The sequence below is a fragment of the Thalassophryne amazonica genome, chromosome 13 (assembly GCF_902500255.1).
Source record: "Thalassophryne amazonica chromosome 13, fThaAma1.1, whole genome shotgun sequence".
Taxonomy (NCBI): Eukaryota; Metazoa; Chordata; class Actinopteri; order Batrachoidiformes; family Batrachoididae; genus Thalassophryne; species Thalassophryne amazonica.
In genome coordinates, this window is record NC_047115.1 from 87,708,747 (window position 1) to 87,728,772 (window position 20,026).

At 40.5% G+C, this 20,026-nt stretch overlaps 1 protein-coding gene across 1 annotated transcript in view; it reads left to right on the forward strand.

Annotated features, from left to right (window-relative positions):
* The window catches only part of gbf1 (golgi brefeldin A resistant guanine nucleotide exchange factor 1), a 580,908-nt gene that overhangs the window by 466,076 nt on the left and 94,806 nt on the right, over positions 1-20,026 (forward strand). The window contains 3 exon segments of the mRNA XM_034185226.1: positions 158-252; positions 362-515; positions 13,693-13,918. Coding sequence (XP_034041117.1) covers positions 158-252; positions 362-515; positions 13,693-13,918 — 475 coding nt within the window.

Here is a 20,026-nt window from a genome sequence, read left to right on the forward strand (position 1 = left end):
ACAATCAAAGTCATGCTATGGAACATCGACCAGGGACAACAGATGTAAATTAGCTGATGGCTAGAATCTGGTTTGTTTACTTCACTGTAAGGTGATGAACATGAACCTGCACTGTCTCTTCACAGATAAATAAATAAATTAAATTTCCCACCCACAGGCTCTGATATCTGTTACTCCTGATGAAGAGACTCATGATGAGGAGGATGCAGCTTTCTGCTTGGAGATGCTGCTTCGTATTGTTCTGGAGAACCGGTAGGAGGCAAATGTTACAATCAATCCCACTCTGAGATTTGACATTTTAAACTGAACATTAGTATTTTTAAACCAGTATTTTTAAATGTTGCTGTTTTTCGGTGTGTAGGGACCGTGTGTCCTGTGTGTGGCAGACAGTACGTGACCATCTCTGTCATCTCTGCGTTCATGCCAGTGAGAGCTGCTTTCTTGTGGAAAGGGCTGTGGTTGGGCTTCTGCGACTCGCAATTCGCCTGCTGCGGCGAGAAGACATCAGTGCCCAGGTGCAGTAAACACACAGACATGGACAGATCAGCATTTTGACTTAATCACAGCAGCTATTGGTTTGACATCAGGTCATTATGTGGCTTGCCTGGAAGCTCATATGCAGTTCCACAGGTCAACAGGTATCTTTCTGTGTGTGTGTGTGTGTGTGTGTGTGTGTGTGTGTGTGTGTGTGTGTGTGTGTGGTGTGTGTGTGTGTGTGTGTGTGTGTGTGTAAGAACACGTAATGGAGGGCAGATATCATCTGATCATGGAGAGGAGAAAGGCAGACATACCATCAGTAGACATCACAGCTAGCACCTTTCCAGCTGTTTCCCTCACCACATTGACAGTTCATTGCCAGTTGTCCAAAATCACTTCACCTCCATCCAGTGCCTGTCTCACCTCCTACCTCAATTTCATACAACAGTTTTCCTCCTTCGTGTGACATCTTGACATTGGATGAAAGATGAGGAGATTTGGTGGTGGAATGAAAGATGTTCAGGAAAGTATAAGGAGGGAGATGTTGGTGGAAAACAGTTATAATAATGAGATGAAGAAAGTAGGCAGGAGTACAAGGAGATCCGTGTAAGATAAAAAAGAAGTGGCAAAGGCTAAGAAAATGGCATATAACGAGCTGTACCAAGAAGTTAACACGAAGGAATGAGAAAAGAACTTGTATCGATTGGCCAGACAAAGGATCGAGATGGAAAGGATGTACAGTAGGTTAAGCTGGTTCACACAACAGGATTTTAACATTATCTTTAGGTTTCCAAAACCTGAGAGACCACCACACGTGAAGATAAACAAAAAATCATAGCTCTAACGGTTTGGTCGTACAGTGTGTGGTATTCAGCCACACGGCAAGGACAACAACACCACACACGAACAGATTTCCGGACATTCAACAGCTCAGACAGGAAATCTCGCAAAATCTCTCGAGATTAACGTGACCTCAGAGTAAACAAACGGAGGTACTTTGTGGACTATTTAAAATAGAGGGAAAAAATGAGACAAAAAGAAAGAAAAGGCGTTTCTTTAAAGGAGTGGTAACACAGCGCGACCACCGGACTTTCTGGTAAGTCAGAACAGCTGTTTTGATTTTATTTTCTGCTCCGTGCGTCCGTCACCTCGCTTTCTGATTGGCTGAACGTCACATTCAGCAGGATGCGTGCTCGTTTTGGTCGGAGGACACAACACACGCTGCGATATCGGGCCAAGAAAATCCAACATGTTGAATATCCCCGATTTGCGATCGGAGCGCTCCTGACGTCCTTCCGAGCAGATCAGAGTCCTCTTAACACACCACACATGGCAGGAATATCTGATAAGATTATCTTTAGCGTCATCACGATTGTCGGGGCGTCCTTAAGCTTGTTGTAAGTCGCTGTCCCTTTACAGCCCAAGATTTCTTGGATCACGTCAAAAAGAAATAGACGAAATTTGGTTAAATACAGTGGGGAAAATAAGTATTTGATCCACTGTGGATTTTGCAGGTTTTCCCACCTACAAAGAATGGAGAGGTCTGTAATTTTTATCGTAGCTAGACTAAAAAAAAGAAAAAACATAACAAACAAAATCAACAAACACAAAATCAACAAAATCACAATCTATGATTTTTAAATAATTAATTTGTATTTTATTGTATGAAATAAGTATTTGATCCACTGGAAAAACAGACCTTAACATTTGGTACAGAAAACATGTTTGCCATTACAGAAGTTAGATGTTTCCTGTAGTTCTTGACCAGGTTTACACACTGCCAGCAGGGATTTTGGTCCACTCCTCCATACAGATTTCTCCAGATCTTTCAGGTTTGGAGCTTCAGCTCCCTCCAAGATTTTCTGTTGAGTTCAGGTCTGGAGACTGGCTCGGCCACTCCAGGACAGAGCCCCTCGTGTGCTTGGGCTCAGTGTCATGCTGAAGACCCAGCCATGACCCATCTTCATTGCTCTTACTGAGGGAAGGAGGTTGTTTGCCACAGTCTCACCACACAGACCCCATCCGTCCTCCCTTCAATACGGTGCAGTCGTCCTGTCCCCTTTGCAGAAAAGCACCCCCAAAATGATGTTTCCACCCCCATGCTTCACGGTTGGGATGGTGTTCTTGGGGTTGTTCTCATCCCCCAAACACGGTGAGTGGAGTTGATATCAAAAAGCTCTATTTTGGTCTCATCTGAACACATGACCTTCTCCCATGCCTCCTCTGGTTCATCCAGATGGTCACTAGTGAACTTCAAACAGGCCTGGACATGTGCCTCTGACTTTGGCTTGAGCAGGGGGACCTTGCTGCCCTACAGGAGTTTAAACAATAACGGCGTTGTGTTACTAATGTAATCTTTGTGACTGTGGTCCCAGCTCTCTTCAGGTCATTGACCAGGTCCTCCCATGTAGTTCTGGGCTTTGTCAGAATCATCTTTACCCCACGAGGTGAGATCTTGCCTGGAGCCCCAGAATGAGGAAGATTGTCAGTCATCTTGTGTTTTTTCAATTTTCTAATAATTACTCACTAATTACTTACTTCTCACCAGGCTGCTTGTCTGTTGTCCTGTAGCCCGTCCCAACCTTGTACAGGTCTACAATTTTGTCCCTGGTGTCCTTAGACAGCTCTTTGATCTTGGCCATGGTGGATAGGTTGGAGTGTGATTGATTGTGTGGACAGGTAACCAGTTCAAACAGGTGCCATTAATACATGTAAATACTGCAGAATAAGAGGGCTTCTTAAAGAAGAACTAACAGGTCTGAGAGACAGAATTCTTGCTGATTGGTAAGTGATCAAATACTTATTTCATACAATACAATGCAAATTAATTCTTCAAAAATCATACAATGTGATTTGCTGGATTTTTTTTTTTTTTTTTTTTAGATTCTGTCTCTCACAGTTGAAGTGTACCTGCGGTAAAAATTACAGACCTCTCCATTCTTTGTAGTTTCGAAAACCTTCAAAAGTGACTGTAGATCAAATTCTTATTTTCTCCACTGTATATCCCAGCATGCCTTTATCCAGCCACTATGCCCTGCTATCGAGGTGGGTGCCATTACTGAGATATTATCTAGATTTACAGAATTTGATAGTATCTCACTCGGAGTGCTGATGAAACTTGTAACGTCTACAAAAAGCACAACCTGCTTATTTGATTCCATATCAACAAAACTGTTGAAGGACCTGTGGCCCACTCATGGGCTAACTGTGTTGGAAATTATTAATCTCTCATTAACCTCTGGATCTGTTCCTATGTGCTTCAAAACTGCAGTGATTAAACCAGTTACTTAAGGAATCTAATCTTGACCCTTGTGTATTGAAAAACTATAGGCTGATAACAAATCTATCATTTTGCTTTAAAATTCTGGAAAAAGTGGTTTCACGGCAGCTCGTGGACCACCTTACTCAGAATAATCTTTTTGAGCGACTGCTGTCTGCTTTTAGAAAATATCATTCCACAGAGACAGCACTACAGTTCTGGTGCTGTTAGATCTCAGTGCAGCGTTTAATACGGTGGATTACCGTATTCTACTCAGTAGGCTGGAGATTAATTTTGGGATTACCGGGGATGCCATTGCATGATTGCATGATTGACCTGACCAGTCGTTCTCACTGTGTTTTGTACGATAACACTACCTCTAACCTTAGTGACATGAAATTTGGGGTTCCACAGGGGTCCATCTTAGTCCACATGGGTTTCTCCCTTTATATAGCACCCATTGGGCACATATTGCTGCGTTTTGGGATTACCTTTCATTGCAGTGCTGATGATACTCAATTATATATGCCAATAACTGCTGGTAATCTCATCCACATAAAATCCTTAGAAGATTGCCTTGCATCATTGAAAAGCTGGATGTCTAGCAATTTCCTACTTTGAAATTCTGACAAGACTGAAATGATGGTTCTTGGTCCAGTGAGACATCGGCATCAATTTGACCAGCTAATGATTAGCGTAGGCTCGTGTGTCATACATCACACTGACATAGTGAAGAACCTTGGGATAATTTTTGATCCTATGTTGTCCTTTGATATCCACATTAGAGATATTATGAGGACTGCTTTCTTCCACCTGCGAAATATAGCGAAGCTTCGTCCCATCCTGTCTGTGGCTGATGCTGAGACTCTTAATCATGCATTTGTTTCTTCTAGATTGGACTACTGCAATGTTCTGTTTTGTGGTTTACCGCAGTCCAGCATTAGGGCTCTCCAATTGGTTCAAAATGCTGCTGCCAGACTTTTGACAGGAAGCAGAAAGTTTGACCACATTACATCCATTTTGGCATCGTTTCACTGGCTTCCTGTCCCTGTGAGATCAGATTTTAAGATTCTGCTGTGAACCTATAAAATTATTCACAGACTGGCACCTCCCTACTTAACTGACCTATTTTAAACCCTACGTACCAACCTGGACTCTGGGTGCTCAGTGCGGAGGGCTACTTTGTGTCCCTAGGGTTAAAAAATGTCTGCGGGTCACAGAGCTTTGTCTTATCATTCACCTGTTTTGTGGAATGATCTCCCTTTGTCAATAAAACAGTCAGATTCTGTAAAGACTTTCAAGTCCAGACATGAGATGCACTTATTTTCCCTTTTGTATGGGTAGCATACTGGGATTCTATGGCACTACGATTATGGTCTCGGCCTCAGCTTTATCTAATTTCTGGGTCTGTTAGTGAAGTTTAGGGCTTGTGGCCGGTGATCACCTTGGTATTTCTTCTGCTTCCTCTTGCTTAATGCTGACAAATTACACCTTAAGTGTAGTTTTCTGGCTGATTGATTCTGTTTTCTTTTCTCTCAGTTTGAGATGCAGCTGGATCCACATGCTGGATTGGATGATTTCTGTGGTGGGCGTGGGACGGACTCCTCTGTAGGAACAGATCCAACGAGTTTTTCTATTACTCACACCCCACCCCACCCCCACCCCACCCCCCCCCCCCCCACCCCGACAGTGGACTGGATGTCTGCATGGACTCTCATCAGTTGTTGTTGTGTTATGTTTTAAACCTTTTTGGTAGAATGGCCTAAGCCGTGGTTCACCCCTTTGAATCTGGAATGCTTGACGTTTCTTCCTCAATATCATCTGAGGGAGTTTATCCTTGCTACTGTCACCTCTGTGCTTGCTCTAGCAGTTGGTAAGGTTAGACCTTACTTGTGTGAAGTGTCTTGAGGTAGCTTTGTTGTGATTTGACGCTATATAAACTAAACCTTTGATCCTTTGCTGGCTGGGATTTTAGGTTTATTGAGCTATTATCTGTAGAAGAATCAGTTGGTGTCTGGACCTCTGACTTTGGACAGGTTTCATTAAACTGTCTATTAATTCGGTTTGGACTGGGTTTGCGCGGACCTTTTCGAGCAAGTATCTTTTGTTCCAAGGGCTGTTTTTTAGGGCTCTCCTTAGATGTCATAAATATGGCTATAAAGACTGGGCACTTTGTAAGAACGGGGAATTTTGGGTGTAGTGATAACATTGGGTCAGATCAGTGTCACATTCCAACCTTAGAATTGTCTGGAGAAAGTAAGTTCTTTGTTAAAAGTAGACATTAATACACATTTGATTCTGCAAGGATATGTCTGTAGCCATATTCACTATGAAGGTAATGCGCAGCACTGCTGTAACTACAGAGCTATAAAGTTGATTAGCTACAGCATGAAGTTTTGGGAAGAGTACTAGAAGCTAGGCTTAGAAAGGAGTTGAAGATCTCTGAGCATCAGAGAAAGAGCACCACAATGTCGTGTTTGTTCTGAGAGTGCTGATGGAGGACTTTCAAGAAGGCCAGAAGGAGTTGCATTGTGTGTTTGAGGACTTAGAGAAAGATTATGACAGGGTGCCAAGAGAAGAGTTGTGGTATTGTATGAGGAAGTCTGGAGTGGCAGAGAAGTATGTGAGGCTGATGCAGGACATGTACAATGATTGTGTGACCAGAGGTGGGTAGAGTAAACACAAACAGTACTCACGTACTGTTACTTTCAATTATAATTACGCAAGTAAAAGTTAAAGTACTCATAAAAAATCAGTACTTGAGTATGAGTATGAGTACAAAAGTATCTCCTAAAATCAAATTGCTCAAGTAGTAAGTAAATTTCATTTTGTCCAATTTATTACAACCCCAATTCCAATGAAGTTGGGACGTTGTGTAAAATGTAAATAACAACAGAATACGATTGCAATCCTCTTCAACCTATATTCAATTGAATACAACACAAAGACAAGATTTTTAATGTTCAAACTGATAAACTTTATTGTTTTTGTGCAAATATTGCTCATTTTGAAATGGATGCCTGCACACGTTTCAAAAAAGCTGGGACAGTATTATGTTATCACTGTGTTACATCACCTTTCCTTCTAACAACACTCAATAAGCCTTTGGGAACTGAGGACACTAATTGTTGAAGCTTTGTAGGTGGAATTTTTTCCCATTCTTACTTGATTGTACAACTTCAGTTGTTCAACAGTCCGGGGTCTCCGTTGTCATATTTTGCGCTTCATAATGCGCCACACATTTTCAATGGGTGACAGGTCTGGACTGCAGGCAGGCCAGTCTAGTACCCGCACTCTTTTACTACAAACCCACACTGTTGTAACACGTGCAGAATGTGGCTTGGCAAGACGTTGCTTGGATGGCAGCATGTGTTGCGCCAAAACCTGGATGTACCTTGCAGCATTGTTGGCTGCCATCCACAGATGTGTAAATTGCCCATTCCATGGGTACTAACAAACCTCTATGCCATCACAGATGCAGGTGCTGGTAACAGTCTGGATGGTCTTTGTCCTCTTTTGTCCGGAGGACACAACGTCCATGATTTCCAAAAACAATTTGAAATGTAGAAGACCACAGCACACTTTTCCACATTGCATCTGTCCATTTCAAATGAGCTCAGGCCCAGAGAAGATGGCAGCGTTTCTGGATGTTGTTGATGTATGGCTTTCGCTTTGCATGGTAGAGTTTTTAACTTGCACTTGTAGATGTAGCGACAAACTGTGTTAATTGACAATGACTTTCTGAAGTGTTCCTGAGCCCACGCAGTAAGATCCTTTACACAATGTCGGTTTTTAATGCAATGCCACCTCAGGGATCGAAGGTCACGGACATTCAGTGTTGGTTTTTGGCCTTGCCGCTTACATGTTGGAAGTTCTCCAGATTCTCTGAATCTTCTGATTATATTATGGACTGTAGATGAATGGAAATCCCTAAATTCCATGCAATTGGAACGTTGAGAAACATTGTTCTTAAACTGTTGGAGTAATTTTTCATGCCGTTGTTCACAAAGTGGTGATCCTCACCCACCTTTGCTTGTGAATGGCTGAGGTTTAAGGATGCTTCTTGTATACCCAATCATGACACTCACCTGTTTCCAATTACCTGTTCACCTGTGGAATGGTCCAAACAGGTGTTCTTTGAGTATTCATCAACTTTCCCAATTTTTTGTTGCCACTGTCCCAGTTTTTTTGAAATGTGTTGCAGCCATCCATTTTCAAAATGAGCAAGTATTTGCACAAAAACAAAAACGTCTATCAGTCTGAACATTAAATATCTTGTCTATGTGGTGTATTCAATTGAATATAGGTTGAAGAGGATTAGCAAATCATTTATTCTGTTTTTATTTACATTTCACACAACATCCCAACTTCATTGTAATTGGGGTTGTAATTTTGCGTGGTTTTAATGGCATTGAACGCAAGAATAATAAACAAAAAATTATGTTTATGTTGTAATATTTGTAAGATCAAAGTTTGTTTTTGCATGTTTCTGTCAGAGTCTAAGTTAATAAATTAAATAACATTGAAAATGTTAAAAATAATATTTAATGGACATAGCATTTACTCTCATCTTCAAAAATGACAGTAGTTTTTAATCCAGTGAAGCAGGCAGTTTTTCTGTCATCCTGACAGTTTTGTTTTGTTTTTCAACAATTTGAGTGGGATTGCATTATTTTTTCTTTTTAAACAATATAACACCTAATTGCCTTGTTTAAAGAGCTGAGCCTGGACTGATTTGTCAAACCACTTGTTTTAAGTGAAAACTTTTTTCACTTTTCTCTTTCACTGACTCTGCCCCCCGCCCTCTCTCTCTCTCTCTCTCTCACACCCTTCCCTCTCTGATCTCTCACGCATCTGCTGTTTTTAAAACGTGGCGCTTTTTGGAAACACAAAGCCTTTCAACTGTAAAATAAACTAAATTCCCGAAAGTATCTACAGATACAGAAAGACCTCTGGATTAATGTCGGACTTTAATGATGCGGTTATTGTTTTATCTTCAGCTCAGAGTGGAGCAGAGATGCTGTTTCTAGCTCTGTGGCCACAGAACGTGCTGACTCTGATCTCTGCTGTTTGTGATTTCATACAAAGAAAATGAGAAATATATTTCTTATTACTTTGGTTTAAAATTGCAAAACTATGGCTCTCTAAGCTTGAAATATGATCGAATTGGTACATTTTCAGCAACATTTCAGTTTATTTTTCAGAAATTCTGTGCTGGGCGGCACAGCCAATTTGAACCCGAGAGCTGGGTGGACATTTGTTAGTAGCGGGTTGGGGCTGCCAGGTGCCACCCACCATGACTTGAACCCTGCTATCATAACCCAGACACCTTCCTTTGTCGCAGAGATGGAAGTCTCCTGAGTCTCACTCTCTTGGAGCATCGTGCATCAGTGCTGCTCATGCAGGGGTTCGACAAGCCATTTGTCTGTCTCTCTCTCGCCAGTAGCTCGGTTGGTTGGGGCCCTGACAGATTGGAGCTGTCAGCTTCCACATCTGCTGAATCGAAGGTGCATTGTTACTTAACCAGAACTAACGTCAACGGCGGTTCAGAGCTTTTTGGATGTATCAGTGTTATTGACGTAGCACTAATTTGGAAGATCTTAATAGGAAGGAACATTGACCAGTGAATGATAAGTTGACAAAAAGTTTGAAGTAACTTTAACTCAGAATTAAGACGAAGGATTCTTTGCACGCAAAGTCTGCAAAGAGGAGTTGAAACTAAAGAAATCTGGAAAAAGTTCAGGACAAGAAATGGGTCATCTTTTAAAGGGATTTTGGCTCCACCCACAAGGATTGTGGATCATGTAGTCTTAATAATGTTTACATTTTTTTTCCTGACAAAGGAATTTGCTAAAAAGATTCTCTTAACTTTCCTTTAACTTTGACTAAATTGCGTCATGCAATGTACACAGTCAACACTTGAAATGATAAGCAGATAACACTGAAAAAATGTAGTAATAAGATTGTACAAATTTCACTAACTATGCCGAAGATGAAAAAAACAATAAATACGGCTCACAGTCTCATGTTTCCCAGAGTGATATTTTTTTTTCTTTATTTTAACAATTTTTCTTGTTGGGACCTCAGGCAAATTCCCAACATGGCCATCAGGTGGCACTAGTTTTTCATGCAACCAGTGACTACAAAAATCACAAAATTCAACTCAGACATTCTTTGTTCTAAAATTATCAAAAGACATGTCATATTACTTCCATGGTACATCCAGTTGGCTTATGAGGTGGTTGAAATCAAATTCCAACATTTAACTGTGACTTTGTTCACCAGGGTAAAACATGAGAGGCTTGAGGCCTGGTCACACGACACTTAATGAAGGGCAAAAAAGCCCAAACAAAACAAGAAATCGTCAGGATTTGGCGCTTCGTCAGGATTTTTAAGCTGTTGAAAATTTTGAACCAATGCAACTGAAATCGTCAATTTGTCCGTATTTCGTTTTGCTCTCGTTCTTGATTGGTTTTATCATTTGCTTAGTTTTTGTAATGTTAGCGTTTAGTTTGACTTTGTTTGACCAGCTGAATGTTTTCACACAGTACAGAAGCCAGAGCGCTGCCGCTGCATTTATGCACTGTCAGAAATTACCGGGCAAGCTCAGCGTGTGTGCTTGGAATTTTATCTGGGTGGGGGGGTCAGCTTCACTGGGCTCAGGCACTTTATATAGGCCAGAATTAATCTTTTGTGTGGATACAATTAATTACTTTGCCACAAGCAACTGCTGAATTTGAAACAACAAAAAAGTTATGTAATTTCAACTTCAACTTCAACTTTTTTCTTGTATAGCGCCAAATCACAACAAACAGTTGCCCCAAGGCGCTCCACATTGCAAGGCAAGGCCATACAACAACTATGAAACACAGTCTACGTCTAAAGCAACATAACCAAGGGATGGTCCAGGGTCACCCGATCCAGCCCTAACTATAAGCCTTAGCGAAAAGGAAAGTTTTAAGCCTAATCTTAAAAGTAGAGAGGGTATCTGTCTCCCTGATCTGAATTGGGAGCTGGTTCCACAGGAGAGGAGCCTGAAAGCTGAAGGCTCTGCCTCCCATTCTACTCTTACAAACCCTAGGAACTACAAGTAAGCCCGCAGTCTGAGAGCGAAGCGCTCTAATGGGGTAATATGGTACTATGAGGTCCCTAAGATAAGATGGGACCTGATTATTCAAAACCTTATAAGTAAGAAGAAGAATTTTAAATTCTATTCTAGCATTAACAGGAAGCCAATGAAGGGAGGCCAACACGGGTGAGATATGCTCTCTCCTGCTAGTCCCCGTCAGTACTCTAGCTGCAGCATTCTGAACCAACTGAAGGCTTTTTAGGGAACTTTTAGGACAACCTGATAATAATGAATTACAATAGTCCAGCCTAGAGGAAACAAATGCATGAATTAGTTTTTCAGCATCACTCTGAGACAAGACCTTTCTGATTTTAGAGATATTGCGTAAATGCAAAAAGGCAGTCCTACATATTTGTTTAATATGCGCTTTGAATGACATATCCTGATCAAAAATAACTCCAAGATTTCTCACATTTCCGATGGTACTTGAATGCAGTGGCAGCAGCAGCTCCTGCGTCCAGGAATGGAATTCAATGGAATTTGCGTTGTCGATCAGCTGCTTAGTGATCAGCTGGTGGAAATAACTGCACACACGGACTGATCAATTTATTGCTCTGATATATTCAATCATCTTTACACTTATATTTATGCCCCCTTTGACAGTTTTCTGTTATAAATCAATATATATGGCTTAGTAACGTAATACAATGATACAGCAGTCACCACCAAGGAACCAGAGCAGGTGGTCCCACCGACGTAAGCACAGATCTCCACAGATTGTTTGCAGTTTCTCCAGGACTTGGGCGCTATGAGCTCTGTCCCAGCGCAGAGTCCTAGAACTCAGAGATGCAGACACACACATAGCTTGGAGATCAACATTAGCTTTGGTTTTGTTTTGTTCCTCTTTCATTCCTTTTGCACTTTTGATTCGCAAGCTGTTCGGTGATATTTCGTCCACCTTTTCTCAACGAATTGTGATTCCCTCCCCCCGTTTAGGAATATGCCGTGTGACCAGGCCATTAGACCTTGTAAACACGGGTATGGCACTTTCCCAATATGATCTTTTTCTTTGTCGTTTCAAATAGTGTTCTGTAAACATAGCACCATTTCAAGACTTATCTCCATCCAAGCAAAAATGTTAAAATGACTGAAAACACTTTAACACACATGCCAGACCTGTATGTGGCACTGTAATGCTTCCACAGAAAATGGTAAAGACAACGTCCGTAAGAGCTAATCAATGTAGCAGCATAGACAAAGCAGCAAAAAAAAGACTCACAGGGTATGGTACAAGATCTGACACAAGAGGTGACTGTGAGATTACTCATTGAAGGACCACCTTTGGTCAGAACGTGTTATCCATTAAAGATGGGCAAGCTTGGAACAACCTCCCAGTCACAATCAGGGACAGCACCACTTTCATTACTTTCAAAGGACAGTTGAAAGCTTGCTTTCTTTTTCAGTTATATGTTCTTAGTTTTTATTATTATTTTTAATAAATTTGAAAAAAAAAAAACTTTCTTCACATTGTTATTATGGGATATTGTGTATAGAATGTTGAGGGAAAAAATGAATTTCATCCATTTTGGAATAAGGCTATAACACGACAAAATGTGGAAAAAATGAAGCACTGTGAGTACTTTGTGGATGCACTGTATACATACAAAACCATTCACACACTGAGTAAATAAGTAGTCTTACCTGTTGCGTAGTTTCAACCGGATTCATCATCACAGCCTGACAAAAATTGTTATCTACCTAAGATGCCTCTGTTTTGGAAGATGACTCTGGAAATACTTTAAATCGTTTTCATGGAAATTACTGAATAAACACAGCGTTTTTTAAAGTCCCTCTGTGTATGCTCCACGTGTGTTTCTCAGCCTGAGCTGGAGGACGCCAGTGCTTTGTCCCACCAACAACAAGAAAAAACTAATTGGGTTTAAAAGCTTAAAGTCCTTTCTGCAATTATTTTATTCACATCACAGTGTTCCATTTTTTTCACACCAGCATTCACCAGTGCCATCCTTTATCTCTTCAGAATTCTGCTTGCTATGAAAATGAATCCAATTAAGGATCCACTGAGGAAAAAAAATAAATGAAAAAGTTCTTAAATTACACTAACGACATGTAATTCATTATGAATGGCTGAGGGTAGCGATGTGGGGCTATGACATCATCTTTTCAGAAAAGCTGTCCAGATGAAAACGCCGAGGCGGCATTTCCAGATTTATCCAATCTGAGAACAGTTTTCAAAAAGTATCGTTTTTGGCCACTAAAAATGCCGTTTCCATGTGGACGAAAAGCTAGTACAATACAAAGCTTATGCAGATACACCTAAACCCATTTTCATGTGGATGGGGCCTCAGTGTTCCTTTATTTGGTTATCTGTGCCGGATGGCCAAATGGAGTGAAGAAGTGAGTGGGATTTTGTCATACTGTGTCCTGGTGGTCACTGATAAGCCTGAAAGGAGACTGTTTTGGGTCTCACCATGTCTTTGATCCTTTCTGCCAATCTGGGGTGTCACAAATTTACCCATGAGTTATTTTGACAGTGGATCTTGGTACCTGGCACAACTGCAACGTATAAAAACAAACTTGTTTGAGTTTTTAGGAGTAGAGTAGGTATTTGGTAGTTGGTGGAGAAAGGGGAGAAAAAGAAAGCTTTGAAGATGTCCAGACATTTTACTACAAGATAGCTTTTGAAGAGACGACTACTAATAAGGGAATCAGTGATTAATTTGATTTGACTGCATCTGATGGGTTATGGTATCCCTGAAGATGAAATCATGTTAATTGCTGCTTTAGGAACATACAGTAAAACACAAATAAAATCATTCTCCTGAATTAGTTTCCAGCCCTGACTGTGTTTCTCTTTGCACCTCCTCAGGTTCTCCTCTCCCTTCGTCTCCTCCTGATGATGAAACCACACGTCTTGTCTCGGGTCAGTAGGGAAGTGGCCTTTGGCCTCCATGAGCTGCTGAAGACAAATGCAGCCAACATCCACTGTACAGACGACTGGTACACGCTATTCTCCCTGCTGGAGTGCATCGGAGCTGGTGTAAAGCCCCCCGCCTCCTTCCAGCTCACCTCTGCCAGCACAGAGAACGACACAGGTCCAGTATTTCTTGCAGCATTTGCCACTGGCTGGGTTTCCTTCATTAAGCACAGATACTTAATGTAAAATGGGTTGGCACTGACACGAGGATGCCTGTTGGTGCACTGGCTGGTGTGACAGATCATAGTCCACAAAGAAAAAAACATTTTTTCGACCATTCATGAGACTTGATAGGGACAACACTAGTGAAACACCTCTACTGCAGCTGTCGAGAGCCCCGTCACTGTAACAAGACGTCCTGCACAGATACTTATCAGTGGCAGACAGTGTGAATGTTTTCAATTTGGATATACAATGAATACTACTTGTTCAACAAATGGATACTACTTGTTCAACAAACATTAATAGGAGAGTTTTCCCCACAGCATAAATGGGCTACATGCTTCCATTTGAGATGCAAGAAAATCAAAGTATTTACAAACGCCATACTGAACATTTGATATGATTTAATTCAGTATACATACAATTTGCACACACATCACGGTATCTGCATTTTCTAAACACAGAATTACATACAAAAGAGGCAGAGGTGTCTTTTTTATTTGTTTTTCATGGTTAATTCTGACACACTATTAAAATCACCTTGATGCACAAAACCTTCTTTCAACTGGTGACATTATTTTCAGTGGTCTTCTTTCTCTCTCCATGTTGTCCAAATTTGACTCTTACACTGATGCACAATGTTTCTGTATAAAGCAAAATCATCATCTCGTCACTGCAATCATCATGATCCACACTCATTTGGAATTTGTTTGTCACGGTGTGTCTCTGTCTTCACCGGAACATGTGAAGCATTCTGGAAGCATTTTCACACCGTTTTCATTGCAGTGAAACTCTAAAATGACACAGCTTCATTAAAATACCTATAGCAGGCAGAACATTATCCATTCAAGAAATATCTCTGTTCTCACAGATCCTGTGAAATCACTTGAAAGTGCTGTAGTACATACAGTAGTGTTCAGAATAATAGTAGTGCTATGTTACTAAAAAGCTTAATCCAGGTTTTGAGTATATTTCTTATTGTTACATGGGAAACAAGGTACCAGTAGATTCAGTAGACTCTCACAAATCCAACAAGACCAAGCATTCTGATATGCACACTCTAAGGCTATGAAATTGGACTATTAGTAAAAAAAAAAAAAAAAAAAAAGTAGAAAAGGGGGTGTTCACAATAATAGTAGCATCTGCTGTTGAGGCTACAAACTCAAAAGTATTATGTTCAAACTGCTTTTTTAGCAATCCTGTGAATCACTAAACTAGTATTTAGTTGTATAACCACAGTTTTTCATGATTTCTTCACATCTGCGAGGCATTAATTTTGTTGGTTTGGAACCAAGATTTTGCTCGTTTACTAATGTGCTTGGGGTCATGTCCTTGTTGCAAACACCCATTTCAAGGGCATGTCCTCTTCAGCATAAGGCAACATGACCTCTTCAAGTATTTTGACATATCCAAACTGATCCATGATACCTGGTATTTGATATATAGGCCCAACACCATAGTAGGAGAAACATGCCCATATCATGATGCTTGCACCACTATGCTTCACCGTCTTCACTGTGAACTGTGGCTTGAATTCAGAGTTTGGGGTCATCTCACAAACTGCCTGCGGCCCTTGGACCCAAAAGAACAATTTTACTCTCATCAGTCCACAAAATATTCCTCCATTTCTCTTTAGGCCCGTCGATGTGTTCTTTGGCAAATTGTAACCTCTTCTGCACATGTCTTTTATTTAACAGAGGGACTTTGCGGGGGATTTTTGCAAATAAATTAGCTTCACACAGGCGTCTTCTGTCACAGCAGTTACAGGTAACTTCAGACGGTCTTTGATCATCCTGGAGCTGATCAATGGGTGAGCCTTTGCCATTCTGGTTATTCTTCTATCCATTTTGATGGTTGTTTTCCGTTTTCTTCCACGCATCTCTTTTTTTTTTTTTTTGTCCATTTTAAAGCATTGGAGATCATTGTAGATGAACAGCCTATACTTTTTTGCACCTGTGTATGAGTTTTCCCCTCTCCAATAAACTTTTTAATCAAACTATGCTGTTCTTCTGAACAATGTCTTGAATGTCCCATTTTCCTCAGGCTTTCAAAGAGAAAAGCATGTTCAACAGGTGCTGGCTTCATCCTTAAATAGGGGACACCTGATTCACACCTGTTTGTTCCACAAAATTGACAAACTCACTGACTGAAAGCCACACTATTATTATTGTGAACACCCCCTTTTCTACTTTTTTTTACTAATAGCCTGATTCATAGCCTTAAGAGTGTGCATATCATGAATGCTTGGTCTTGTTGGATTTGTGAGGAATCTACTGATCTACTGGTACCTTGTTTCCCATGTCACAATAAGAAATATACTCACAACCTGGATTAATCTTTTTAGTCACCTAGCACTACTATTATCTTAGCACTATGTATAGGCCAGGCCTGTATGTGGCGCTTTAACACTTCTCAACAAACAAATCGAGGAGACGACGTGGAGTTTATCAATGTAGCAATGGAAACTCGAACTTTACAAGGTGGCACCAGATTAAGTAAAGTCTTTTAATCTGACTGTTGCCTGGATCATCATTCACAGCTGAAAACCCACATGACACCTTGTTTTGGAAGCTGATGTCTGGAAATGTGTTCATTTCTTATGATGGAAGTTCTTTAAGGTTTTTTTTTTTTTTTTTTACAGACACCACCAGTGTCTGTCTGCTTGCACAACAATTCACAGTCTTAGCGGACCGCCCTGCAATCACCACACTATTTATAACCATAACAGAGCTGCATTCACAAACACAAAACAAATGCACGAAAAATAAATAAATAAAAACAAAATCCCAAACACGGTCTTTACAAAAAGCAGCACAACACTCTTTTAAAGCAGACAAACTTAAGCTTTTGTACAACAATCATTTCCACATAAATTCTGCATTATTTCATAATGAAAGACGGGGGAGCTCTCGGAACGTGACAGCACCAGTGTTCTGTCAAGATGACAGTGGATTGACAGTGTGTCTGCTTTAACAACAGCGCAGCGTGTGCATGCAAATTTGTACTTTTTTTTAAGTGAAAAGACACTTATTACTGTATTTTTATGTAAAGACAAAACTTATGTGGGTTTTCTTTGTTGAAGCTCAATGCGATGGATGAGGTGTGGAATTTACCAGTCATATTGAACGCAACACGAGTGAGCCATTCCTGTATTTATACAGAGATAAACTGAGAGTATTAATACTGCCATTGACTGCTTTTTATGAATGTGTTTGGGATTTAATTCTTTATTTATTTTTCATGCATTTGTTATGTGTTTGTGAATGGACCTCCGTTAACAGAGCGTAGCGATCTCCGGGCCAAACACTAAAGGCCCTGTCACACCTTGACGATTTAGCCAGCGTATGCCAGTCCTATTAAAAAACGCTAGCATCAGTCCAATAAGTTAAGGGTAAGTTTTTTTATAAGTTAAGAGCATGTGATACACACTGAAGCTCACTATGATGTACATCCTAATAAGCTGAGCTCCTCAAAAAATTTTGGGCATGCTGAAAATTTTAAACGAGTGCCAGCGTGTGACTCACAGTCCCGCACATGCGGACATAAGTTGTAGGTAAGTTTATGTAATTGTTGGCACAGTTCTTGTAATTTACTCAATAATCTAAATTGTCCATTAATGCTGGCCACTGATTGGCTGAAACCTGTGGTCCTCATGCAGTTTGACTGTTTCATTCATACACGGAGCAAATCTGACCTGTTCGTTTCAGTCCAATTCACCATCACAGACAGACATGAATCCACATAAAGCTCCTGATTTTTGAAAATGACATCTGAAAATTCTTGTTGCCCTCTGATCACACAGAAGCGCTGTGATGATTTAAACGTTTAAAGCGTCGTCGCTGTCGATGTGATCATTAGACGACCTGATCGATCGATCAGGTGTGGTCACACCTGATTACTGCGCTGTTTAAACATTTAATGCACTGTTGCTGTTGGTGATCTCCACACCGACAGATCACACAGCACTTCATTCAGATAACACCTGATCGCGGTCGACTGGTGCTTTAAAAGTATAAATCATCACAGCGTTTCATTATTCAGGTCTGATCAGGTGTGGTGATCAGGAAGCGGCCGACGCTTTAAACATTTAGAGTCACAGCCCTTCATTCATTCACAGCAGCGTTTACCAACGCAAGTTGACTTATCAGCATTCTGTACGCAATGAAAATGGTCTACCAAGATAAAAAATGAAAAAAAAAAAAATAATAATGTTTTACTACTCTTTTTCTGATACGCACCACACCGTGCAGTACTGACCCAAATCACTGGGTGGAAACGGGGCTGTCGGTATACCCTGAATAATCGGTCAAGGTGTGACAGCTGCATTAATTTATTAGATGTATGACATCGTGTGCCAGCATTTTTAATATGGTCAGCATACGCAGGCTAAATTGTCAAGGTGTGACAGGGCCTTAAATCTTTGAATTGTTGTACTGCAATGCATTGTGGGAGTTCAGGGTTTGTTTTTTATTATTGTTATTGTGGTTCATGTTGGTTTTGCATTGTTGTTAGTGTTATAGATTTGTTGTGTTTTTGTAGTTCAAGCAGTGTAGTCAGTTTGGTGAAGAGTTATGTTGTCACCATGAGTGAAAAGTGCCTTTTGTTTGATGTCTTCTGCTGTGCAGTGAAGGCACAGTGAAGAGAGTACCCTCCCCTTCTGAGAGTGCTCAGAAGCAGAAGGGGAGGGCTGAGCTCCTCACAGCGACCTGACTGTTGCAGACACACAACAGACAGGAACTAAACATATATGATTTTAGGGTTTACAAATGTTTTTGACCATTAAGCTTTACTCTACCAACAACAACAAAAAAAATGTTTGCGGACTGAAATTTAACGGAACTAAATTTAGCGGAAGCTAATTGGTCCACCGATGGTTTTCAAAGTTAGTTGAAAAGCTAATCCACTAGCTTTGCTAATTAGCAGATTAGCAGAATTGTACCCACCACTGGGTTTGTGTGCAATTTTGTTCATTTTGCATGTCATCAGTAACTGTCGCAGATCAGAACTTGGCTATGTGTACGCAAGCATGTGAATGTGGCAGAAGTGTAGCAGAGTGCCATCGCGACACACGAGCCCTTATTTCATAGCACCCTGCAAAAAAAAAAAAAATCTCTGGAGCTGCCACTGACTGGCTCTCACTAGCTTGACAAAGTTTGATCTGGATCTGATCTGGATTGTGTAATTTGTGGACATTTGAATTTAAATTTGAAAAGCCCATTTGGTGTACATTTTGCATTATATCTCAATCAAAAGTGCCTCAATCACTCTCACTTTTCTGTTATGGGTTTACCTACACCGCTAAAATTGGATGGAGGTTCCAGTTTTATTCCTGTTATCAGATGGAAACCTAGTGCCAAAAGCAATGACAAATTATGCATAGCAAAGATAACCAATGTTCTGTGAAAATGATCTGAATAAGAATTCATAAACCAAAAAAGTAAAAAAAAACAAAAAACAAAAAAAACCTGACAATACCACAAAAAATACTTTGATTCAAGTGCATGAACTCACACTCCTGACATTTGATCACATCTAATTTAGCTCATGAAAAGCCACTTCTAACAGGACTTTGACCTTAGGTAAAATATTGCGGAATTGTTAGTGGAGATTTACACTGTACGAGCGCGGTGTTCTGGTTATACTTTGCGAAGATCCAATGATTCATAAAGTCTAATGTTGAGATCCACATTAGCTGACTTGTGTTGTTTATTGGTGCTTCCAGTTCATTTTCTCTACCAGAAGATAAATGTCGAACTTTTTCCTACAGTGATTATTTATTGGTTTATTTATTGCCATTGTCTGCATTGAAATGTCTTTGAGATGTTCACGTTTACTGTTCAGTCTGCTGATTGCATAAGTAATACTCCTATTGAAATTAATAGCTTTACGTTCCTGGATATACATATTTCTGACTCCCTCTCCTGGTCCCTTGCACATAATTCAGGAAAATGGTACAGCAAGGACTCTGCTTTTTTGTTGAGGTGTTTGAAGCCCACATCAACCTTTATCAGGTCTGGTATGTTGCGGTTTGCCGACATTGAAGCATATGACCACAAGCTCCTGT